This window comes from Phodopus roborovskii, unplaced genomic scaffold (assembly GCF_943737965.1).
Source record: "Phodopus roborovskii unplaced genomic scaffold, PHOROB, whole genome shotgun sequence".
In the NCBI taxonomy this organism is placed as follows: Eukaryota; Metazoa; Chordata; class Mammalia; order Rodentia; family Cricetidae; genus Phodopus; species Phodopus roborovskii.
In genome coordinates, this window is record NW_026126514.1 from 17793455 (window position 1) to 17812736 (window position 19282).

Genomic DNA, 19282 nt, shown 5'->3' on the forward strand with positions numbered 1-19282 from the left:
TCAAAAAAGCCCAGGCTGCTTTGAACTTGTAATTCTCCTGCCTCAGCCTTTCAAGTGCTGGCATGATAGGCATGTGCCACTATGCCTATGGTTAGGACACTGCATTTTAACTTCAGCAGTAGGTAAAATGAGTCATCTTCAGGCATCCTACAAATGTCAGAAACATTGCTGCTTTAACATACATTCCTACTTGAACTCACAAGTTGGCTAAATAAAGATGCTATGAGGCAACAGTAATTTGATCCTCTGTAAAGCTATAACAAATGCCAACTCTTGATTTACCCAACTTTTGCCTTATCTTCCAATATTACTTAAATTGGTCAACTAATGGCTTGAAAAGTGAATGCCTAAGTTATTTATTTATGTAGAGACAAGGTCTTATGATGCATAGGCCACCACCTCTGTCTATCAGATGGTCCTGAACTCCTGATCCTCCAGCTGCTACATCTCAAGTGTTGGGATTATGTGCATAAGCTGCCATGCCTGGGCCTGTTTAATTAATTTTAAATTCACTTTGACTCGATTCTAAGGAAGGCAGATTTGCTCTAAACGATGGTAAGAAGCCTAGAGAAGATCACATAAACATAGCAGTGGAAGTGTACTCAACTATAGGACATTACTTCTATGGAAAATGCACTGCAGACTCTACTCTGGGCTTTAAAGATGTTCTGCCTTTTCTTAGTTGTCTGCTTGTGAGGAATGATTGATAGTTACAATGCACTCTTAGCCTCAAGCAAGAACAATACCATAAAACTCATCTACATGAGCATGGTATTATAATTTACTTTCATTTAGAATTCATTCCATATATTGTGTTATTGTATAATCCATATTAAGTATTATTACTCAAAATGGAACACTAACTGACAGAATGTTAAAAAAAAATCTGTGATGTATATATACCTACAGTGACCTTATGGAGGGATGACTCATTCAATGTTGTGTATGTGGAATATCTAAACTAGCTATCACTCAGCAGTGGTGGGCTTTTATTCTATTGTATGAATGTTCCATTCCCTCTGTCTCTTTCTAGAAGAGCTGCTTGAACTGATGCACAAAGATGCAACACTCCCAAGAGAAAGTACTAGACGTTAGTGAGGAGTGCTGACAGTGTAGACACCTCTGCTTGACAGTAGTGAGTGCTGACAGTGTAGACACCTCTAGTTGACAGTAGTGAGTGCTGACAGTGTAGACACCTCTAGTTGACAGTAGTGAGTGCTGACAGTGTAGACACCTCTGCTTGACAGTAGTGAGAGCTGACAGTGTAGACACCTCTGCTTGACAGTAGTGAGTGCTGACACTCACTAATATTTACATTGCTAGCTAAAGGTTAACTTACTTCCAAAAGTAAAAGAGAGCACCATGCATCACTGACATTTCTTAATGATTACATATGACTTAATACCATCTCTCTCAAAGACAAATAAAGAAATATTTACCCTCATATCCGGTTCAGTCCGTAAGCAGTACGGCTGGTTCTGATACTGCTGAATTTCTCCAGTAATTTCAGCTACTTTCCTCCTCTTACTAAAATTGATCAAATCTTTCCCTTTCTTCTTTAGAAAATCATTGTTCCCTTCTTCAGTCTTCAGAATATTTGTTAAGTATATTCCTAGTTAAAAAATACTTTAAGTTATTTAAGACTGGTCTTGTTTAATCAATCATTTGGGAAGATGCCTGGTCTGGTAGAGCCGAAACACACAGCATAGAACCCAGCAGTCACTTCTAAAGAGGCGAAAAAGCAAAACTCCCAGACCCAGAAGTGATTATTAATTTGTAACACAGAGTTTAAATAAAAAGAAAATGAAGAATATGCTTCATTAAAGCCAAAGGTTACTATTCTAAGAAATGTCAAACCAAGCATATCCAAACCCCATGAGTTAAAACTTAAAACAAATATTTTAATATTTGATGTAAAAACATTTAATGTCAACGATCTTTAAGTGACTATTGACAAATTAAGCAATTTTATTTAAGAACAGCAGAACAAACTGCTTCTTGAAGTCCATCACTTAGACAGTGAAAAAGGTTCTAATACCTTTTTATGCATAATCATTGATTCATTTAAATCAGAGGTTCTTCGATAAAGGCAATTTTGTCCTTCAGGGAGAGTTGGGAATATATTTAAACATTTCTGTAGCTACAAGTCTGGGGTACTACTGCTCATTATTAAACAAGAATCTGCTATACACCTTACAAGATAATTGACAACCCTTCACAACAATTTTCCCTATTAACTTCAATCAATAGTGCTACAGTTAAAAAACCTCTAATTTAAATAAATCATCCAGTTCCAATAGTGAAGTCAGTCATGTGACACATAATGATGCTTAACCATATATACAATGATGGTGCCATTAGATTACAATAAAGGGCTGGGGTGGTGTAGCTCAGTAGCACAGTATATGTTTAATGATCATCCCCTCCACCCCCCCTACACACACACATAAAATAATAGGGAGCTGAAGAAATCTTTTTTGTAATACTACAGCACAATGCATGACTCGGGTGTTTCTGGTGACTCTGGTACAGACAGACTGCTATTGACCCATCATATATATAGCAATATAACTATGTCAGGTGGATAATATTTTGTAATCATAACAAATGATTATGTTACTTGCACATACATTACTATGCTTGAGTTTTATTATTAGTTTAGAGTGTAACTGATTTTACTTATAAGGAAAAGTTTACTGTAAAAACAGTACACTATGCTACACTGGCACCAGCCTTGTATGTCTCACATTTACTGTGCCTCAAGGCCATGTTAAAGGCATGACATATTGGCAGAGGCAGAACTGTTTGAGCTCAGGAATTTGAGGCCAACCTGGGCAATATAATTGAGACTCTGTCTAACACAAACAACAACAAAGAGAACAACTCCAAAGAGGTCATAATAAATGACTGGCTGGTATCACTTAGGAGTGTGTAAGCATTCCCTATGATATTTACACAAAACCTGCCTAATGATGCTTTTCTCAGAGTGTGTATGTACAGCTACACATAATCATATTTAAGAAAAACTCACATTCTAAAGCCCTGCCCAATATAATTTATGTTAGTAATGTAATTCTGAACTGTAAAAACTCTGTAAAAGCACTTTAATAGTAATTAAAAATAAACATTGAAACATTGCAGATGTGATGCAGATAAATAAAAATAATAGCAGCACTTCATAATAGTCTTCATAAGACTGTTAAATTCTTATAACAACTTATAGAGGCAATTATCTTGATCTTCATTATATAGAGACAGAAGTAGATTTTTGGCTTTTATTTATCAGTAAATGATAAATTCATATGGATAAGGATAACCTTTCTAGAAAGACCTTGTCTCTTTTCATTACAACACATTCATATTCAAAATACAGTATGTATGTTTAGTAACTTACCAAAAAAAGGCACACATGGTGGGTTGATTGACTTCAGTTTCACTAGGTATTTCTTAAAGTGGTCCTGACTTAACTCCACAGCCTCATCCAGAATTCTCCTCTTCCTTTCCTGCAATGCCTTTAAAATATGGAAGTTGAATATAATTCAATCATATAAGGATCCATAAGAATATAGAACTTTAGAATTTATAAAATTTTGCAAATGCTTAAAATTATTTTCAAAATTGTGAGTCTTATTCCTTTGGAAACTGCTAAAATGAGTAATCTTGTTTTTTATCTATAAATATAAAAACTAAGAATTTGTGTTCTTTCTACTACAAATTAGAAGACTAAGGCTAAAATATCCTCCTTGGACCTTATTTGTTAACATTTTAATCACCCAGGCATAAACTGCAGTGTCAGAAGGAAGAACTATGGTTCTTTAGGACTACATGCTCTTTGACTAAACGGTCTTTTGAGGTTGAGGGCAAATCTTAGCAATAAGAAAACTGTAGGAAGGTAAGAAAACTTGAAGAAAATCTAGCAAATGAAGTAAACATAGGCATTTCTTTTCTGTTTCATTACTACATTTTTCTTATTGGAGGTAGAATAATTTACAATGCAATGAGGAATAAAAGCACATACACATAAACACAAACCCATAGTGACCTTATGCTTGAGAACCATGTATCTATTTCCTGTACGTTAAGAAGGACACAAATGTGGCTGTTTAATAAATAGCTCTTAGTCAATACTCTGCTCAAGCCCTTGCCTACACCAACAAGGGACACCAAGAGACCAGGGAATACCACCACCTCCCAGGCATCATATTCAACTGTCTCTGGGGAAAAATAACTCAAACATATATGTTTATAGGGATTCTAATAGGAGAATTTAGCAATCTTGCTGTATATAAAAGTCAAACAAAATTAAACTGTATTTCCAGATATAAAAATATTCACCAAAAAGGAAATTTTAAAAAAGATTCCCTTATAGGCAGAGGCAGGTAGGTAAGGTTCCAGTGAGAGAAACTCTGTCAAGTTAGACAGTGCTGAGAAATATCTGTACACATGACTATATGCTTCTGCACACATGTGTACCCTACACTCCATGTTTAAATAAAAATTAAGAAAAATGCCAAATGAAATTATATAGATACAAATATTAAAAAATAGGGGGAGAAATTTAAAAGCATAAAATTCTTAATTGTTTGTGGTGGTTTGAAAGAAATTGGTCCCCAAAGGGAGTATTAGGAGGTGTGGCCTTGTTGTAGTAGGTGTGGTCTTCCATTGCAGTAGGTGTGGTCTTGTTGGAAGAAGTGTGTCACTGTGGAGGTGGGGTTTGAGGTCTCATATATGCTCAAGCCATGCCCAGTGTTTCAGTTTACTTCCTGTTGCCTTTGGATCAAGATGTAAGGAACTCTCAGCTCCAGCACCATGACCATGTCTGCCTGCATGCTGCCATGCTTTTCATCATGATGATAATGGACTGTACCTCGAAACTGTAAGCAAGCCACTCCAATTAAATGTCTTTCCTTTTTAAGAGTTGCCATGGTCATGGTGTCTCTTCACAACACTAGAAACCCCAACTAAGACACTGTTCTAAAGTAGAAAGAAAGCAAATGATATGCTGAATGAACCAGCACCATGGCTCAGTGTATGCTACCAAGACGTCTTACCTGAGCTTGATTCCTAGACCCCACATGGTAGAAAGAGAGAATTGATCCCCAAATTACCTCCACATGTATGTACCCCCAAAACTAATGAGTCTGGATGCCAGATACACAGATGTTTGATGTTATTATTCCTTATGTATAATACTGTTGCCCAATATTAAAAACCCTTAATGTTTAACCTCTAAAATGAACACAATTTCAGTTTCACAAAATCAGAATTAAATTAGTATTTTTTCATTAAAATTTTAAAAAGATTTATTTATTTTTATTTTTTGCACATCTGTGCACAAGATATGTGCCTGGTGCCCACAGAGGTCAGAAGAGGATGTCAGGCCTCCTAGAGGTGGGTTTCAGATGGTTATGGGCCTCTGTGTGGGTACTAGGAATCAAACCGAGGTCCTGTGGGAAGGCCTTTAGTGTTCTTACCCACTGAGCCATCTCTTCAGCCCCCAGAACTAAAATTATTATGTAAGTGGCTGTGTTACTATCTTTAACAGATAAACACATTTAAGTTGAAAACACATAAACTGAAAAAATAAGTATTTTTCCCCTTTCCTAATAAAAGGGAAAATATTAGGAATTTCAAAAGTGAATCAATCAAAACCACTCTCTCTCCCCCTCCCCTCCCCTCCCGGTTTGAACCCAGAACTTTATACATGCTGAGCAAATGCCCCAATACATCCCTGACAACCACGTCATTCTCAATATTTGCACAAATCTACCTAGAGGGTTGGATTTGTTGTAATAAAGTGGAATTATAGTCATTCTGAAGATTTCTTATGTTTTTTCTCAAGAACAAAACAACACAAATATTCTCCCAGGGGAATATACAAAGACCCTTTTCAACTTTCATCTTCAGGGACAACAGTCCCTCCTACAAGTGCAGGACATTTATCATTCTGTAGCTGACGGGCACCCAAGTAGCTTCCAGTTTTCTGCTACTGAAACAATGCTACAGTTACCATGTCTGCACCCAGGCAACTTTATGGTCTGGAGTATTTGACAGCAATATTTGTTCTCTATGTTTCTAATCTAAGAGTATGTCTGAGAGTGATAAGAACCCATGTTTATAAAGGCAACATCATGATAAGACACTTGAGATCCTACCTTCTTCACCTCACTTGGGAGAAACCTTTGTAGGTGCAAAACCAAGGTAAGAATCCACAGTGAGGAGACTTTGCTTGATACAGAAACTAGGGGCCTATAAATGGTCTGTGTTAATGTCTTTAACAGACAAAAAGTTCCATATAAATAAGTAAAATACAATACCCACCGAAAAATGAGAGGACATGACTAGGGAAATAAAGAAAAAAATGAAAGTGGCTAATAAATACATTAACAATAGTAATGTCCCTAGTTATTTTTTAAAAATACAACTTAGAACTTTTATTGTTGGCCCATTAAATCTGTAAAAATTTATTATAGTAATATCCAGGGCACATATCATTTCTTGATAGCAAACTCCTTAGCAAAAGTACCAAAGTCTGAAAATGACCCAGGAATTTTGTCTCTGGAAACTGATTCCAGGGAGAGAATTGGGGCTTCAGAGACACATGAATAAATGAGTGAACGGTCCATGATAAATTATATGTCTTAATGAAAATCAGAAATAATTTAGTTATTCCCAAATAGACTGACAGACTAAATTATAATTCATCCACAAGACAGAAAATGATGTAGCCACTAAACTCCCAACAGAAACCCCTTGTTTTGAAAGACAAACAGAACAATGTATAAAAATAAAATGCATGTCATAAATATCTGTATACAATATGATGTTCATTTTTAAATTAAAAGACACAAAATATCTGTATACTCTGCACCTCCCAAACTTTCCAAAAGAAATAAAATATTACATCATAATTTAAAATTTAAATAATTTAAAATAATTTTAGGTTTTTTGCCTATACATTAAAAGTTACATTAAAAGTAACTAAGAAGTATTTGTATATTGAATATACACTTAAAATTCTTTGTCATTTAGGAGACTACCAATGTGCCACTGGAAAAAAATCCACACTTGCCAGTATATGCTGATACATACTTTAATATTCTACCTCTGAATGTAAGGGTATGGACAGATTTAAAAAAATAATAATTGCTTAAGAATAGGTAGAAGTAATCTCATGTTAATTTTATCCGCCCTCCCAAAAGATTAAATATTGAAGCTAAAACTTACCTCAAATGTGTGATCTAGTCTGTACACTGATACTGAATTGACCGCACTGACTATTTCCAACACGCCATTGAAATTATTCAAATCTTGAAACACTTGCAGAATTTCTATTATCCTACTGAGCACTGCCACTCGCTCTTCAAAATTTTCTGCTTCCACAATGCATCTAACAACAACAAAATATCCGTGCTTTAGAAAAGTTTATTCACCTCACTTGGAAAACAAGAAACCTTTTTATAAAGCCAGAGTTTTAGCTTAAATATGACTTAACATTATGACTACTGAGGAACAATAAGACAGAGTAAATAAAAACTTACTTTTCAAACCAGAGGGTGAGGTTTGTTGTATGGCGAATCATTTTTAATAAATTTGGAGAATTTATTTCTTTATCTTCTTTGGTCCAGACACTCCCTACAAGTTCAGAAGGTTGGACTTTCCTGTAAAACATCATCAATCAATACAACTCACCCTACAAAAGTTTAGTCGTCAATTATCTAAATGCTGAGAAATATATTTGCAAGTTAAGTCACATAGAAACAGACCCAACCAGTCATAAATATGAAAAAAAAATGCTTTATCACTCAGGGGAAAAACCCTTAAACCTACAATAAAATCTCATCTTATACTCGCCAAACTAAAAGAAGTCAGTTTTACCAAAAGGTAAAGTTTTACCAAAAAGTAAAGTAGAAAGCAGCAAGTCTCTAATGCTGGTACTGAGTTAAAGATGGTACACCAACCACTTGATAAACAACTTGCTAATATCTCACAGCACTGAAGACACATACTAACTGACTAAGCAATTCAGTCTCTATGAATACACAAAGGATAAACTTACACAATAGTAGGAATGCATTTACAAGAATGCTCAGTGTCATATTGTTTACAAAAGGAAAAAACCCCAAACAGCTTAGAAGCTCACTATTAAGCAACTAGAGGAACCATAGAACAAGCCTATTCTATGACTTTTGCTAAAATAAGCAAACTGAACTAAACATCAACTTGAACAAATATCAAAAACAATCTAAATAAAAAAACTTGGCACAGAGTGGCATCATAAATATATGTGGCTTTAAAATATGCTAGATAATACTATGTATTACTTAGGGCTATGCACACAGACACCTAAATTATAAAGATAAACAGAAAGAATAAACATCAAGTCCTGGGTAATGGTCATTTCTTGGAAGGAACAGAGAACAGTATAATTAGGGAGACTTGTTAAGAATTTCAATATTATCTGTAATGTTTTTTGTTGTCCAAGAATGTTGTGAGATATTCACTTTATCCACACCTGTTGCTTAGACCACGCCCATTGGGGTGGAGACAGGGGCTGATGTGACCTGAGGGAGGAAGTCTGAGGAGGGGGCTAGGAGAGCTCTCTGGCTTGCAACATGGGGATAGAAGTACATCTGGAGGCATCCTTGGGACCAGGAACCTGCTGGTGTTCATCTGTCTATGTTGTGAGTTATTTCTCCCTAAATAAACATCTATTTGGCCTATTTGTTTCTCCTGGTCTTTATTAAATATCAATACAAGAACTAATTTTTATCTGTATTTTTAGAATGCTTGGAATAACTAATAAAAATCAGAAGAGAAGATTAAGACATTAATGAGTCAGGATTGTATACTTTAAAAACTGGCTAATATGTCATTGCCATAAATTATTGAGGTTAAATAAGGATCAGGATAAACAAATAGGCCGAATAGATGTTTATTCAGGGAGAAATAACTTACAACCTAGACAGATGAACAAAATTCAACCCGATGCTCTCCTGTCTGAGTCATGCCAGCAAGAGAGCTTTTCCCGGCTCTCCCTCCACAGGTCACTTCCGCCCATGGCTCCACCCCCCAATGGGCGTGGTCAGTGCCACAGAAGGACTATCTCACTACAATAAATGTCCTCTAGTTTTCAATATTTAAAAACTTTTTTGTTTCTGTAGACTTGAAGACAAATGGGTACTTACTAACAGTTTTTGGTGTGTATACTACTTTCCTGAGACAGGGACTCATGTAGTCCAGGAAGGCCTTGGATTCTCTCTGATTCAGAACACAGCCTTAAACTTTTGCCCCTCTCCCTCTAGCCTTCCAAGTTCTGGGACTGCAGGCCAATAAATAAATATATATATTTTAGAATAAATTTTCTTATTTAGAACTATATCTCACTAGGTATTTATCCACAGAATCAATGTTTGTATGTTACTTTTCTTCTACCAAACAAATCACAGAAAAACAAATAAGTTTCCATGGCACAAGCATGCCTACACAAAACTACGTACTTTAAAAAACGCTATTCATCTCATCTTTTAACTGATCACACATTCAATTGTGAGGGAAAATTTATTCAGTACTATTTGCTTTGCTGCCTCTAGTAACAAGTTCCTTTATGCCTGCCTGTCACAAATCACAACACACCTATTTATAAAGACTAACTGAATTCCACATTACTTAAAATATAGCATGATGTTCTTAATCAGATGTTCACAAACATTTGGTGGCACATTAAAGGTCAGATTTTGAATGGCACAGTCAGGACAAACCACAGACACCAGGTCTAATGAAGATGAAGATGATTCCTACAGTGCCCAGAGCACTGACGTTTATACAGCTTTGCCTTTTCCCAGTGTAATCGTAAAACAAAACAAAACAAAAACAACAAAAAAAGCTGCCCAGGCCAGGCTGGAGAGATGGGTCAGCAGTTTAAAAAAACGCTTTTTTCCCCCCCCAGAGGACCTCAGTTCAATTCCCAGCACCCACATGGTGGCTCACAAGTGTCTGTAACTCTGGTCCCAAAGGATCCAATACCCAAAGGTACCAGGCATGCAATGTGATACAGATATTCACACACACAAACCACCCATTACAAAAAAATTAATAAAAAAGAAAAATCTCCCTATGAGGATAACTTCTCCAGGATATTTATACTTTCTCGTTTACTCTATTGTTTTAAGGCATGGCCTCGTGTAGCTCAGGTTGACCCTAAATTTGCTGTATGCTGAAGCTCACCTTGAACTCTTGACCATCCTGCTGTCTACCTCACAACTGCTGGGATGAAGGCTTATCCCACCAAACACGTCTGGATACAAAAGAGGGGCTTCTGCATTCAGAAAGGCTATGAAGGAATCATGGTCGGGGCTTATTTTTCAACAGGGAGCAGTTACCTACATGGTCTACAATAGTCACTGGGGCCTGGTTGTGATAAAGGTAGGACTTGCATCACTTAACACTGTTCTTTTGCCTGCCAAGAACCCTCACATCCACACTGACTGCACTATCTCTACTAAAGCAATCTGGGATGCATCGGGAGTGGGGCAGGAAGCCTTGGAAGCAGCTGCTATTCTGTGGAATTCGTCATCTTCTTATCACTAATCCAGGCTTAATCACTACATCAGAAGAGCCTGCTTCAAAACAAAACACCTCACCCAGAACTACAACCAAGCTTTTTTTTTTTTTTTTTTTTTTAACCATTATTTATAGTGTATCTGTGTGGGGGTGTAAGTGAGGGGGTGGGGTGGGAGTGTGTCACAAGCACATGTGTGGAAGTCAGAGGACAACTTGGAGGGCCAGTCCTCTCTTTTCACTGGCTCAGAGCTAATCTTAAACATTAATGACTAATTAGCAAAACATTCGGAAAAAGGTAAGTATATCCAAAGTTCTTGAAATAAAGCAAGAAATTAGTATTATCTACCTGTAGAGATCAGACTCCAAAAGTGTTAACTGACGTGCAATTTCTATTGGATGAAGGGTCATAAGATCAAATGTTTCAAACTGGCCTGGTCTACTTATATGCCACTCAATTGGTGGAGGTGGACTTTCAAAGGTAATATTATGGCTTATTCCATTTGCCTGAGCTTGCTTCTTCCTCTTGATGATTTTAGCAATGGACTCTACCCATTTCTTCATAGCTTTCCCTAGGGAAAAAACAAACAGAAGTGCCCTTTACTTGACAAGCATAACTGCAAACAGCAAGATTAACTATCACCTGACTTCAACAACTACAAGACATTTTGTCACTTTGTTCATATTTAAGTATATGATCTTAAAAACTCCAAAATAATCACAATACCACTGTTATATATAAAAATTGACTCCCCTCCACCCCCGACACCTTTTTTTCAAACTGATTCCCACCATGTAGTACAAACACAGGCCTCAAACTCTCAATCCTTGGGCCTCCATTTTTCCAAATGCTGATTGACAGGCATGTGCCACTACACCCAGCAAAGCAAAATCTTAATATCGTCAAATGTTTTGCTAGTATTCAAATTTAACTTTCAAACGTTTTCATACAGTTGACTTGTTTCTAAAGCAACATGAGGGGCTGCAGATACGGTTCACTGGTTAAGAGGACTAGCTGATCTTCCAGAGGGCCTATGACAGTCTTTAATTCCAATGCCAGGGAATCCAATGCACTCTTCTTATCTCCATGGTACACAGACATATGTGTAGGTAAAACATTCATGCACATAAACAAATAAAACTTTAAAATAGGATACAACATGACATTTAGTCAATATAGCATTTTCTTTAATATACAGGTTCCTCTATTATCACTTAAAATGCTTGTAATTTATTTGCTGAAGAAATGGTAATACTTATCCTGTGCTATTTGTTCTATGGATTTTTCCCAAGTTTGCATTTTGCATTTTGATATCTATGGCACCATTTGCCATGTTTATTTATCCCCAGAGATATAGACACAGTCTAATTCTAATATGTCTCATTTTCTTTCCTTTTTGTGGGATTTACTAATTCTAGGTCTCTAATTCATTTAAAAAATATTAAGATGAGTGTTTGTGTGTGTCTGTATGTATATGTGTGTGTTTGTATGTGTGTGTATTGTGCGTGTACCTGTGTGTATGTATGTATATCTGTGTGCATGCATGCGTGCGTGCGTGCGTGCGTGCGTGCGTGCGTGCGTGCGTGTGTGTGTGTGTGTGTGTATACAGGTGCCCTTGGAGACCAGAAGAGGATGTTCACTCCCCTAGAGTTAGCTACAGGCAGTTATGAGCCACATGACAGGTCCTTTGCAAGAGCAATAAGCACTCTTAACCAGTGAACCCATCTCTCTATTATTTAATTAGCAGTGTGGATTGTTGATATATCATTATTTCTCCAATTATTAAGTGAATTACTTCTACTAAAAAAAAATCAGCTTTCCTCATGAAATATTTGCATATTCTGAGGTATAATTTATACAGGAAAGAATGTAGGACACTAACACATACACACACAGTAAATAAATCTAATATATACACTTTAAAGTTTAGATTATGTATACTTTACTATTCTCATTAATAGTTTTGATATACTTTATTCCCAGCATACAAAGGTAAAGGAGGAACAAGAGTCCAGTATCATCCTTGCCTCCATGAATGAGTTCAAATCCAGCCTCAGATATATGAGACCCTTTCTAAAAATATAAAATGAGGATCTGGAGAGCAGAGCAGCTCAGCAGCCAGGAACGTTGGCTGCCCCTGCAGACGACACAGGTCTGCTTCTCAGCCCCTTCTCAGCCCCACACAGTGGCTCATAGCTGTAAGTTCAGTCCCAGGGCTCCAGTGCACTCTTGTGACTACCACAGGAACCAGGAATGAACGTAGTACTCGGACACACATGCAGGCAAAATCACCCATACATATAAAATTTAAAAATAAATAAAATTTAAACTTAATTTAGTATTATGAACAATTTAAAGATACAAATACACAATAAAATTATCTTTGACATCTCAAAGTTAGGACAAAGGAATGCATAGGAAAGCAATGAGGTGAACAGCTCCATCTATTATGCCCTCTAATTCCTCATTCTTTCCAGTCACAGTCCCTAATGATCGAGCCAAACGAGCACAGACTGAGCCCTTGGAAGCTGTGAGCAGAAATATTTGTTTTAGGTGAAACCTAGGTGTGCTATATTAGTTTTAGGCAATGTCATACACTGTTAGCTAAAACAAATGTGTTTATTTAATAATGCACATTTTGGTAAAATCTCTATTTTTAACTAATAAGTCCTGGAGTTTCATTTCACAAGCTGTGATTCTGAAATGTCAAGAAGGAAAGTCTTATCTTTCCAGTGCAGAAGGGATTTCCTGCAATGCTTTTCCAGAAGCAAGTACTGTTTTTTCAATGTAATGGTCCAAATTAAAGAACAAGATTAAGAAGAATAGGAGGAAAAATTAATCACATTTTTATTTAGTTAAAGAATGGAACCTTGAGGTGACATAAAATGTTAAATTCCTCTTTTTTTTCTTTTTCTTTCTTTCTTTCTTTTTTTTTCAAGACAGGGTTTCTGTGTAACTTGAGACCAGGCTGGCCTTAAACTCACAGAGATCCACCTGCCTCTGCCTCCCACGTACTGGGATTAAAGTGTGCGCCACCAACGCCTGACCTAAATGTTAAATTCTTAAGATAATTTTTTTCATGAGTATGAGAGGAGAGAGAGAGAGAGAGAGAGAGAGAGAGAGAGAGAGAGAGAGAGAGAACACCGTGACTGTTCAAGTTTTTACAGAGGCCAGAATAGGGCCTCAGATAGCCTGGAGCTGAGGTTTAGGCAACACTTAGCAGCATGATGGGGTGGTGAGACTAGGACCCGAGTCCTCTGAAACAGCAGCAAGCTATCTTAAATTTATTTTTAGTCTTTGACTTCTTTAAAAGAAGTATTCTCAAAAACTTGAAAAGGTGAGGGGGTTGCTGAGTGTACAGCACTGGCCTGGTACTCAGCAGGCTTGAGTTCAGTCCCCAGCACTGATGGGAAAGCAAATGCACAAGACAACAAACACCTGAGAAGGCAAGGCTCTATGACTTCAGATGATGCTAAAACACATCAGATTTTCAGAGAAGATAGCTGTTATCCTAATTATTATTTCAGTTTTCTAAACATGATAACTAGTTTATTTCTAAAGCAAACTCAAGTACAACACAAGATTCAATCAAGCCTTTCAATAATATACCTCTTACACTTGAAATGAAGGATTCTAGTCTTTCAAGCAATTCCAGGTCTCTTTCAAAGTCATAAAAATGATGTTCAACCCAGTGGCGAAAGACATTTAAGATCCTGATAAAATGGAAAAAAAGTTTAGTGAAACCAAGTGTTCAGTTAAGTTTCTTTCACTTCTCTTCATGTAGTGAATTCCATATGCAAAGACAATCCAACACTTAACCTTCCAAACTATACTCAATGCTACACATACTTTAAAAACATAAGAAAGGACTGTTTTCAAACTGTGCACTAAACTGATATCCTAAAGATGTTTTCAAGTATAAAACCTCATTTCTGGGCTTTATTAACCATTCATGTTAAGAAGGAGGACATTTTCTTTATTCTTATATAAAAGAATCATGCTCCATTAGTACAAAATATATTTTTAAATTCTTCAACAAAACATACGTACATGTGCGTGTGTGCATGTGAGTGTGCGTGTGGTCTGCCTGAGCAGACAGAAGTCAACATTATGTGTCTTCTTCAATCACTTGTCTACATCATCATTACTGTTGCCATTGCCATCATCATCACCACCATCATCATCACCACCCCCATCATTTCATCATCATCATCACCACCATCATCACCATCATCGTCATCATCATCAGGCTGGCTGATGAGCATGCTCCCAGGATCCTGTCTCTACCTCCCCAGGGATGTGATTATAATAGGTTCACATTATCATACTTAGATTGTTACATGGGTGCTGGGGATTTAACCCAGGTCCTCACATTTACATGGTAAGCAATTTATGGACTTCATCCTTCCCCAGTCCCCTGAAAATAGTTTTGAAATATAAATTCTGATTCATTTTCACATAAAATGGAAAAACTATCATTTAGTGTATTTAACTTTGAATTCAACTACTATAATGTCTTTACAAGATACAAATAAGTCTATAATCCCGTAGTTTATTTCCAAAGACAAAAACACTACTTTGGACAGAGCATTTGTTTTATAAAAAAATCATAAGATGATTTCTTATGATACTGCAAGTACATGACTTTATCATCTACACATATGCAATTTTCCACTCACTACCACAGACACACTGTAATATAAATTAGTTGCATTAGCATTTTTTTGTTTCATTACTTCAAAAAATGACAATTTCCAGTTAGGTCCTATTCTTCCCTCACAGAAGGATGAGAGAATACAGTTAACTTTCAGTGTGTGTCATGCTGTTTGTGTTAAACAACCTCACATTACTGAGGGGTTGGTTAGTGCAGCAGCTTAGGATGCATCAAGAGATCACAGAACTGCTAGCTTTTAGTTTATGCTTAGATCAATTTAAGAAGCTCCATTTCCTCCAGCAGCAACACAATTCTAAAGTTGTTATATGAAAAAAAAGTCTCATCACTAGAAATTATCAAAACTAAAAGTTTCAGCTTATCAAAGCATCAATAAGAAAACTAAGGGGTTAGTCACCAAGAGGAAGAAAAACTTGCAAAATACGTTTTCCTGACAAAATGCAGCAAACTGCAACCTTCTCAGTTTACCCCCTACATCTCAGTTAAAAAATAAAAAAATCAACCACCCAGTAAAAAAAAAAAAGTCCTAAACAGCTCCTGTACTAGACAAATGTGAATAATCAGTGAGAAACAAGAAGTTCTTATGTGTCACTAAGGGAGACAAGCCACAGTGGGAAACGATACACTCAGAACCACAGCTAAGGCATGAAAGACACAGACACTTCCGCAAAGGGGCATGGGAACTCACATACAATCTTCCTGAAAATACTACGAAAAGTTTTCACAATTTCTTTTAGAACTGAACATACACATAAAACTTCCCACTAGTCATTATATGTCATTCATTTATGCTAAGCCAAAGAGTTAAGGTTCACAATAAGATTTATGATCAATATTTTTAGGAGTTTTCATCATAATAAAGATTGGAAACATCCACTTGTCTTCCCATAGGAAAAATAAATGAACAAATTGGTACATTCACACAAAGAAACACTGCCATATCAATAAAATTTAAAACTACTGATATAAGTAACATGGATCAATCTCAACAGCATTTTAAATGAAAGAGGACTGAAATGAAAATAATAAAAACAGATTTAAATGTTATCTCTCTCTCTCTCTCTCTCTCTCTCTCTCTCTCTCTCTCTCTCTCTCTCTCTCTCTCTCTAGGCAGGGTTTTTCTGTATCTTTGGAGCCTGTCCTGGAACTAGCTCTGTAGACCAGGCTGGCCTCCAACTCACAGAGATCTCCCTGCCTCTGCCTCCTGAGTTTTGGGATTAAAGGCGTGTACCACCAACGCCTGCCTAATTGTTAATTCTTAAAAAGATAAAGCTAGTCTATGGAAGGAGAAATCAGAATAGTGCCTTTTGACATGGAACACAACTCTATTAGAAGGACACAAGGATCTTTCTGAGGTTTGATAAAAAAGATGTGTGTCTTAGAGTTAGATCTTGGACCGGTTGCCAATGGCCTCATATATTGTCCCAGCTGCACAATTGTCACCTATATTAAGCAACTGTAGTTCAGTCTTATGCAGGCTTCCCATTTGTCAGACCAGAGTTAGTGCACTAATGCACAAACTGACTTAGTGGAGCCCACTCTATATGGAGAGATACCTTGCCCAGCCTAGACACAGGGGTGTGGAGGTGGAGAGGTGCCTTGGCCCTGCCTCAACAAGATGATGAGACAAACTTAGTAGACTTCTTAGGGGAGACCTTACCCTCTCCTAGGAACATATGGGAGGCGGGGAGGGGGGAGGGGAAGTGTGGAGAGCAGGAGAGGAGGAGGGAGGGGGAACTGGGATTGGAATGCAAAAAATAAATTAATAAAAAAGATAAATAATTTTTAAAAAGGGTGTGTGTGTCTTGCTGGGATTGGTAGGGTATGCCTTTAATCCCACCACTCAGGAAGCAGAGGCAGGCAGATCTCTGAGTTTGAGGCTAGCCTTGTCTACAGAGTGAGTTCTAGGTCAGCCAGAGCTACACAGAAAAACCCTGTCTTAAAAAAGATCTATATGTCTGTTAAAATTTAAAGTACACTTGGATGTGTTTAGAATAAACATAATAAGTATTAAACTGTTAATGATATTAATGCAAGTCGGGCCAGGTTAGAGTGGTGCACGCCTTTAATCCCAGCACTTGAGAGGCAGGCAGATCTCTGTGCTTTTGAGGCTAGCCTGGTCTACAAGCGAGTTCCAGGACAGACAGCTCCAAAGCTACACAGAGAAACCCTGTCTTGGAAAACAAAAAACAAAACAAAATGAAAAAAAGATATATGTGTGTGTGTGTGTGTGTGTGTGTGTGTGTCAAAGTATTTAAGAAATATGTACCTAAAATATACCTAAAAAATTAGGTAAGTAATGGAATGGCAGAGCAATAAATGTATGTGATATAAATAAGTACAGTAAAATAACTACTCCAACCTCATCTCTACTATTTTTGAATATTTATTTATTTTGCTGAGACTGGATCTAATGCCTTAAGTGTGTTAGGCAAACATTTTACCACTAAACATTGTTCCTAGCCATGTCTTTACATTTTATTTGAGAGGGGGTCTTACTTAATTGCCTAAGATGGTCCTTAACCTGCTGTATAGCCCAGACCAACCTTGACCTAGTGACCTCCCTAATTCAGTTCTATGAGCACCTGGGGTTACAGACCTGTGATACCAGGCCCTGCTAGTCCTGAAATTATAATATATAAAGGCATATTTTGTAACTCACTAAAACATTCTAAGTAGAATGGCATATAACTTCCATATATCCCTGTTCACCAGCAGAATCACAGAATCATGGTACCATAAAATTATAGCAGTCAGTTATTTTTGTTATTGGTATCACACACACACACACACAAACTCAACATGACTGAGTCTAAAATCACTTTCTTCCCCCAAATAGCTACTTCATAAATGTATGCCTCATATAAGGAGAGTTAATTTGACCGTATATTACAAAAAATGTATTATAGCTCTAGAGAAAATTTAATTGCTTCTCTATTTCCAATTGGTAAATAAGTTCAACCTATATAAGGAAAGCCATGGCAGGAGTAGACAGCTATCAGCACTATCATTACCTGAGATTGTAATTACTTGTGGCAATTATTGTGGAAAATAAAGAAACAATTAACAAATTCAGTTCCAGAGCTCCAGTGTATTGATCAACAGCAACCAAGGACATGGTGTTTGTAGAGAAAAGGGTTATAAACATACAATTAATCTGATGACTTGGTTTACAGTGGAAAGAAGTAGATACTTTGGTTCTCATTTGGGCTATAGGCACTAGTCAAATGAATTTTAAATTCTTAATGCTTAGTAGAAAAAAAAAACACACTGGTAAAGAACTCAGATGTAGGTTTTAACCCTATCTTGCCACTCCCTTTATATAAACTATTTCAAATTACTTTATCTTGTTCAGTTTTAATTTCCTTATATATGAAGTACACATAAAATTCTGTTACATCCCTAGCACTAAAAAAAAAAAAAAAAAAATTGGTTTTGCAAGGATAATATAGAGAAGATAAAGCACTAATGGGTAAGTATCTAGCAACTTATAGCTACTATAATTAAATACACTTCCACTATTATGAAGATTCCTTAAAGTATCAAATGTCTATATATTTTGAGGAGAAAAAGAGTTGTAACTTTGAAAGCATTCACAATTACTATATTAGTATACTGAGATGTAGAAGAAAAAAATGGGGAAAAAAATCTAGAGTAGGCAAGTTTGTATGTGGCTATCTGTAATCCAGGCAGATTCTCCTGTCGGGGAGACATCAGAGGATCCTTGGGAAAGTTGGCTAGCTACACTAGCTTGTCTCAATAAATAAACAGAGAGTAATCAAGAAAGACACACTGGATGTCAACTTTGGGACTCTACACACACATGTGAACACTCATAAACACATGCATGCAAACCACAAATACATACAAAATTAAAAGAACAAATAGGTATCTCGGTATATAAACATAATCTACTACATGGCATATACAGATGATACAAATAATGTGATACATTTAAATAATTAAACTACATTACGGTTATTTATCTAAAAATTATCTTTACAGAGAAAGAAGGAAACAGGTGAAATAAAGTTAGTGACAGAGGATTT

At 36.6% G+C, this 19282-nt stretch overlaps 1 protein-coding gene across 5 annotated transcripts in view; it reads right to left on the reverse strand.

The window, feature by feature from the left end:
* Sos2 (SOS Ras/Rho guanine nucleotide exchange factor 2) overlaps positions 1-19282 on the reverse strand; it is a 207751-nt gene that overhangs the window by 121749 nt on the left and 66720 nt on the right. For all 5 annotated transcript variants that reach the window (XR_007835198.1, XM_051195930.1, XM_051195928.1 and 2 more), the window contains exons 13-18: positions 14171-14274; positions 10910-11132; positions 7542-7661; positions 7228-7390; positions 3395-3512; positions 1440-1612 (exon numbers count right to left, since the gene is read on the reverse strand). Coding sequence is in view for 4 of the 5 variants with exons in the window: in XM_051195930.1 (XP_051051887.1) it covers positions 1440-1612; positions 3395-3512; positions 7228-7390; positions 7542-7661; positions 10910-11132; positions 14171-14274 (901 nt within the window). In the remaining variant the exon portion in view is untranslated. The remainder of the gene's footprint in view (positions 1-1439; positions 1613-3394; positions 3513-7227; positions 7391-7541; positions 7662-10909; positions 11133-14170; positions 14275-19282) is intronic.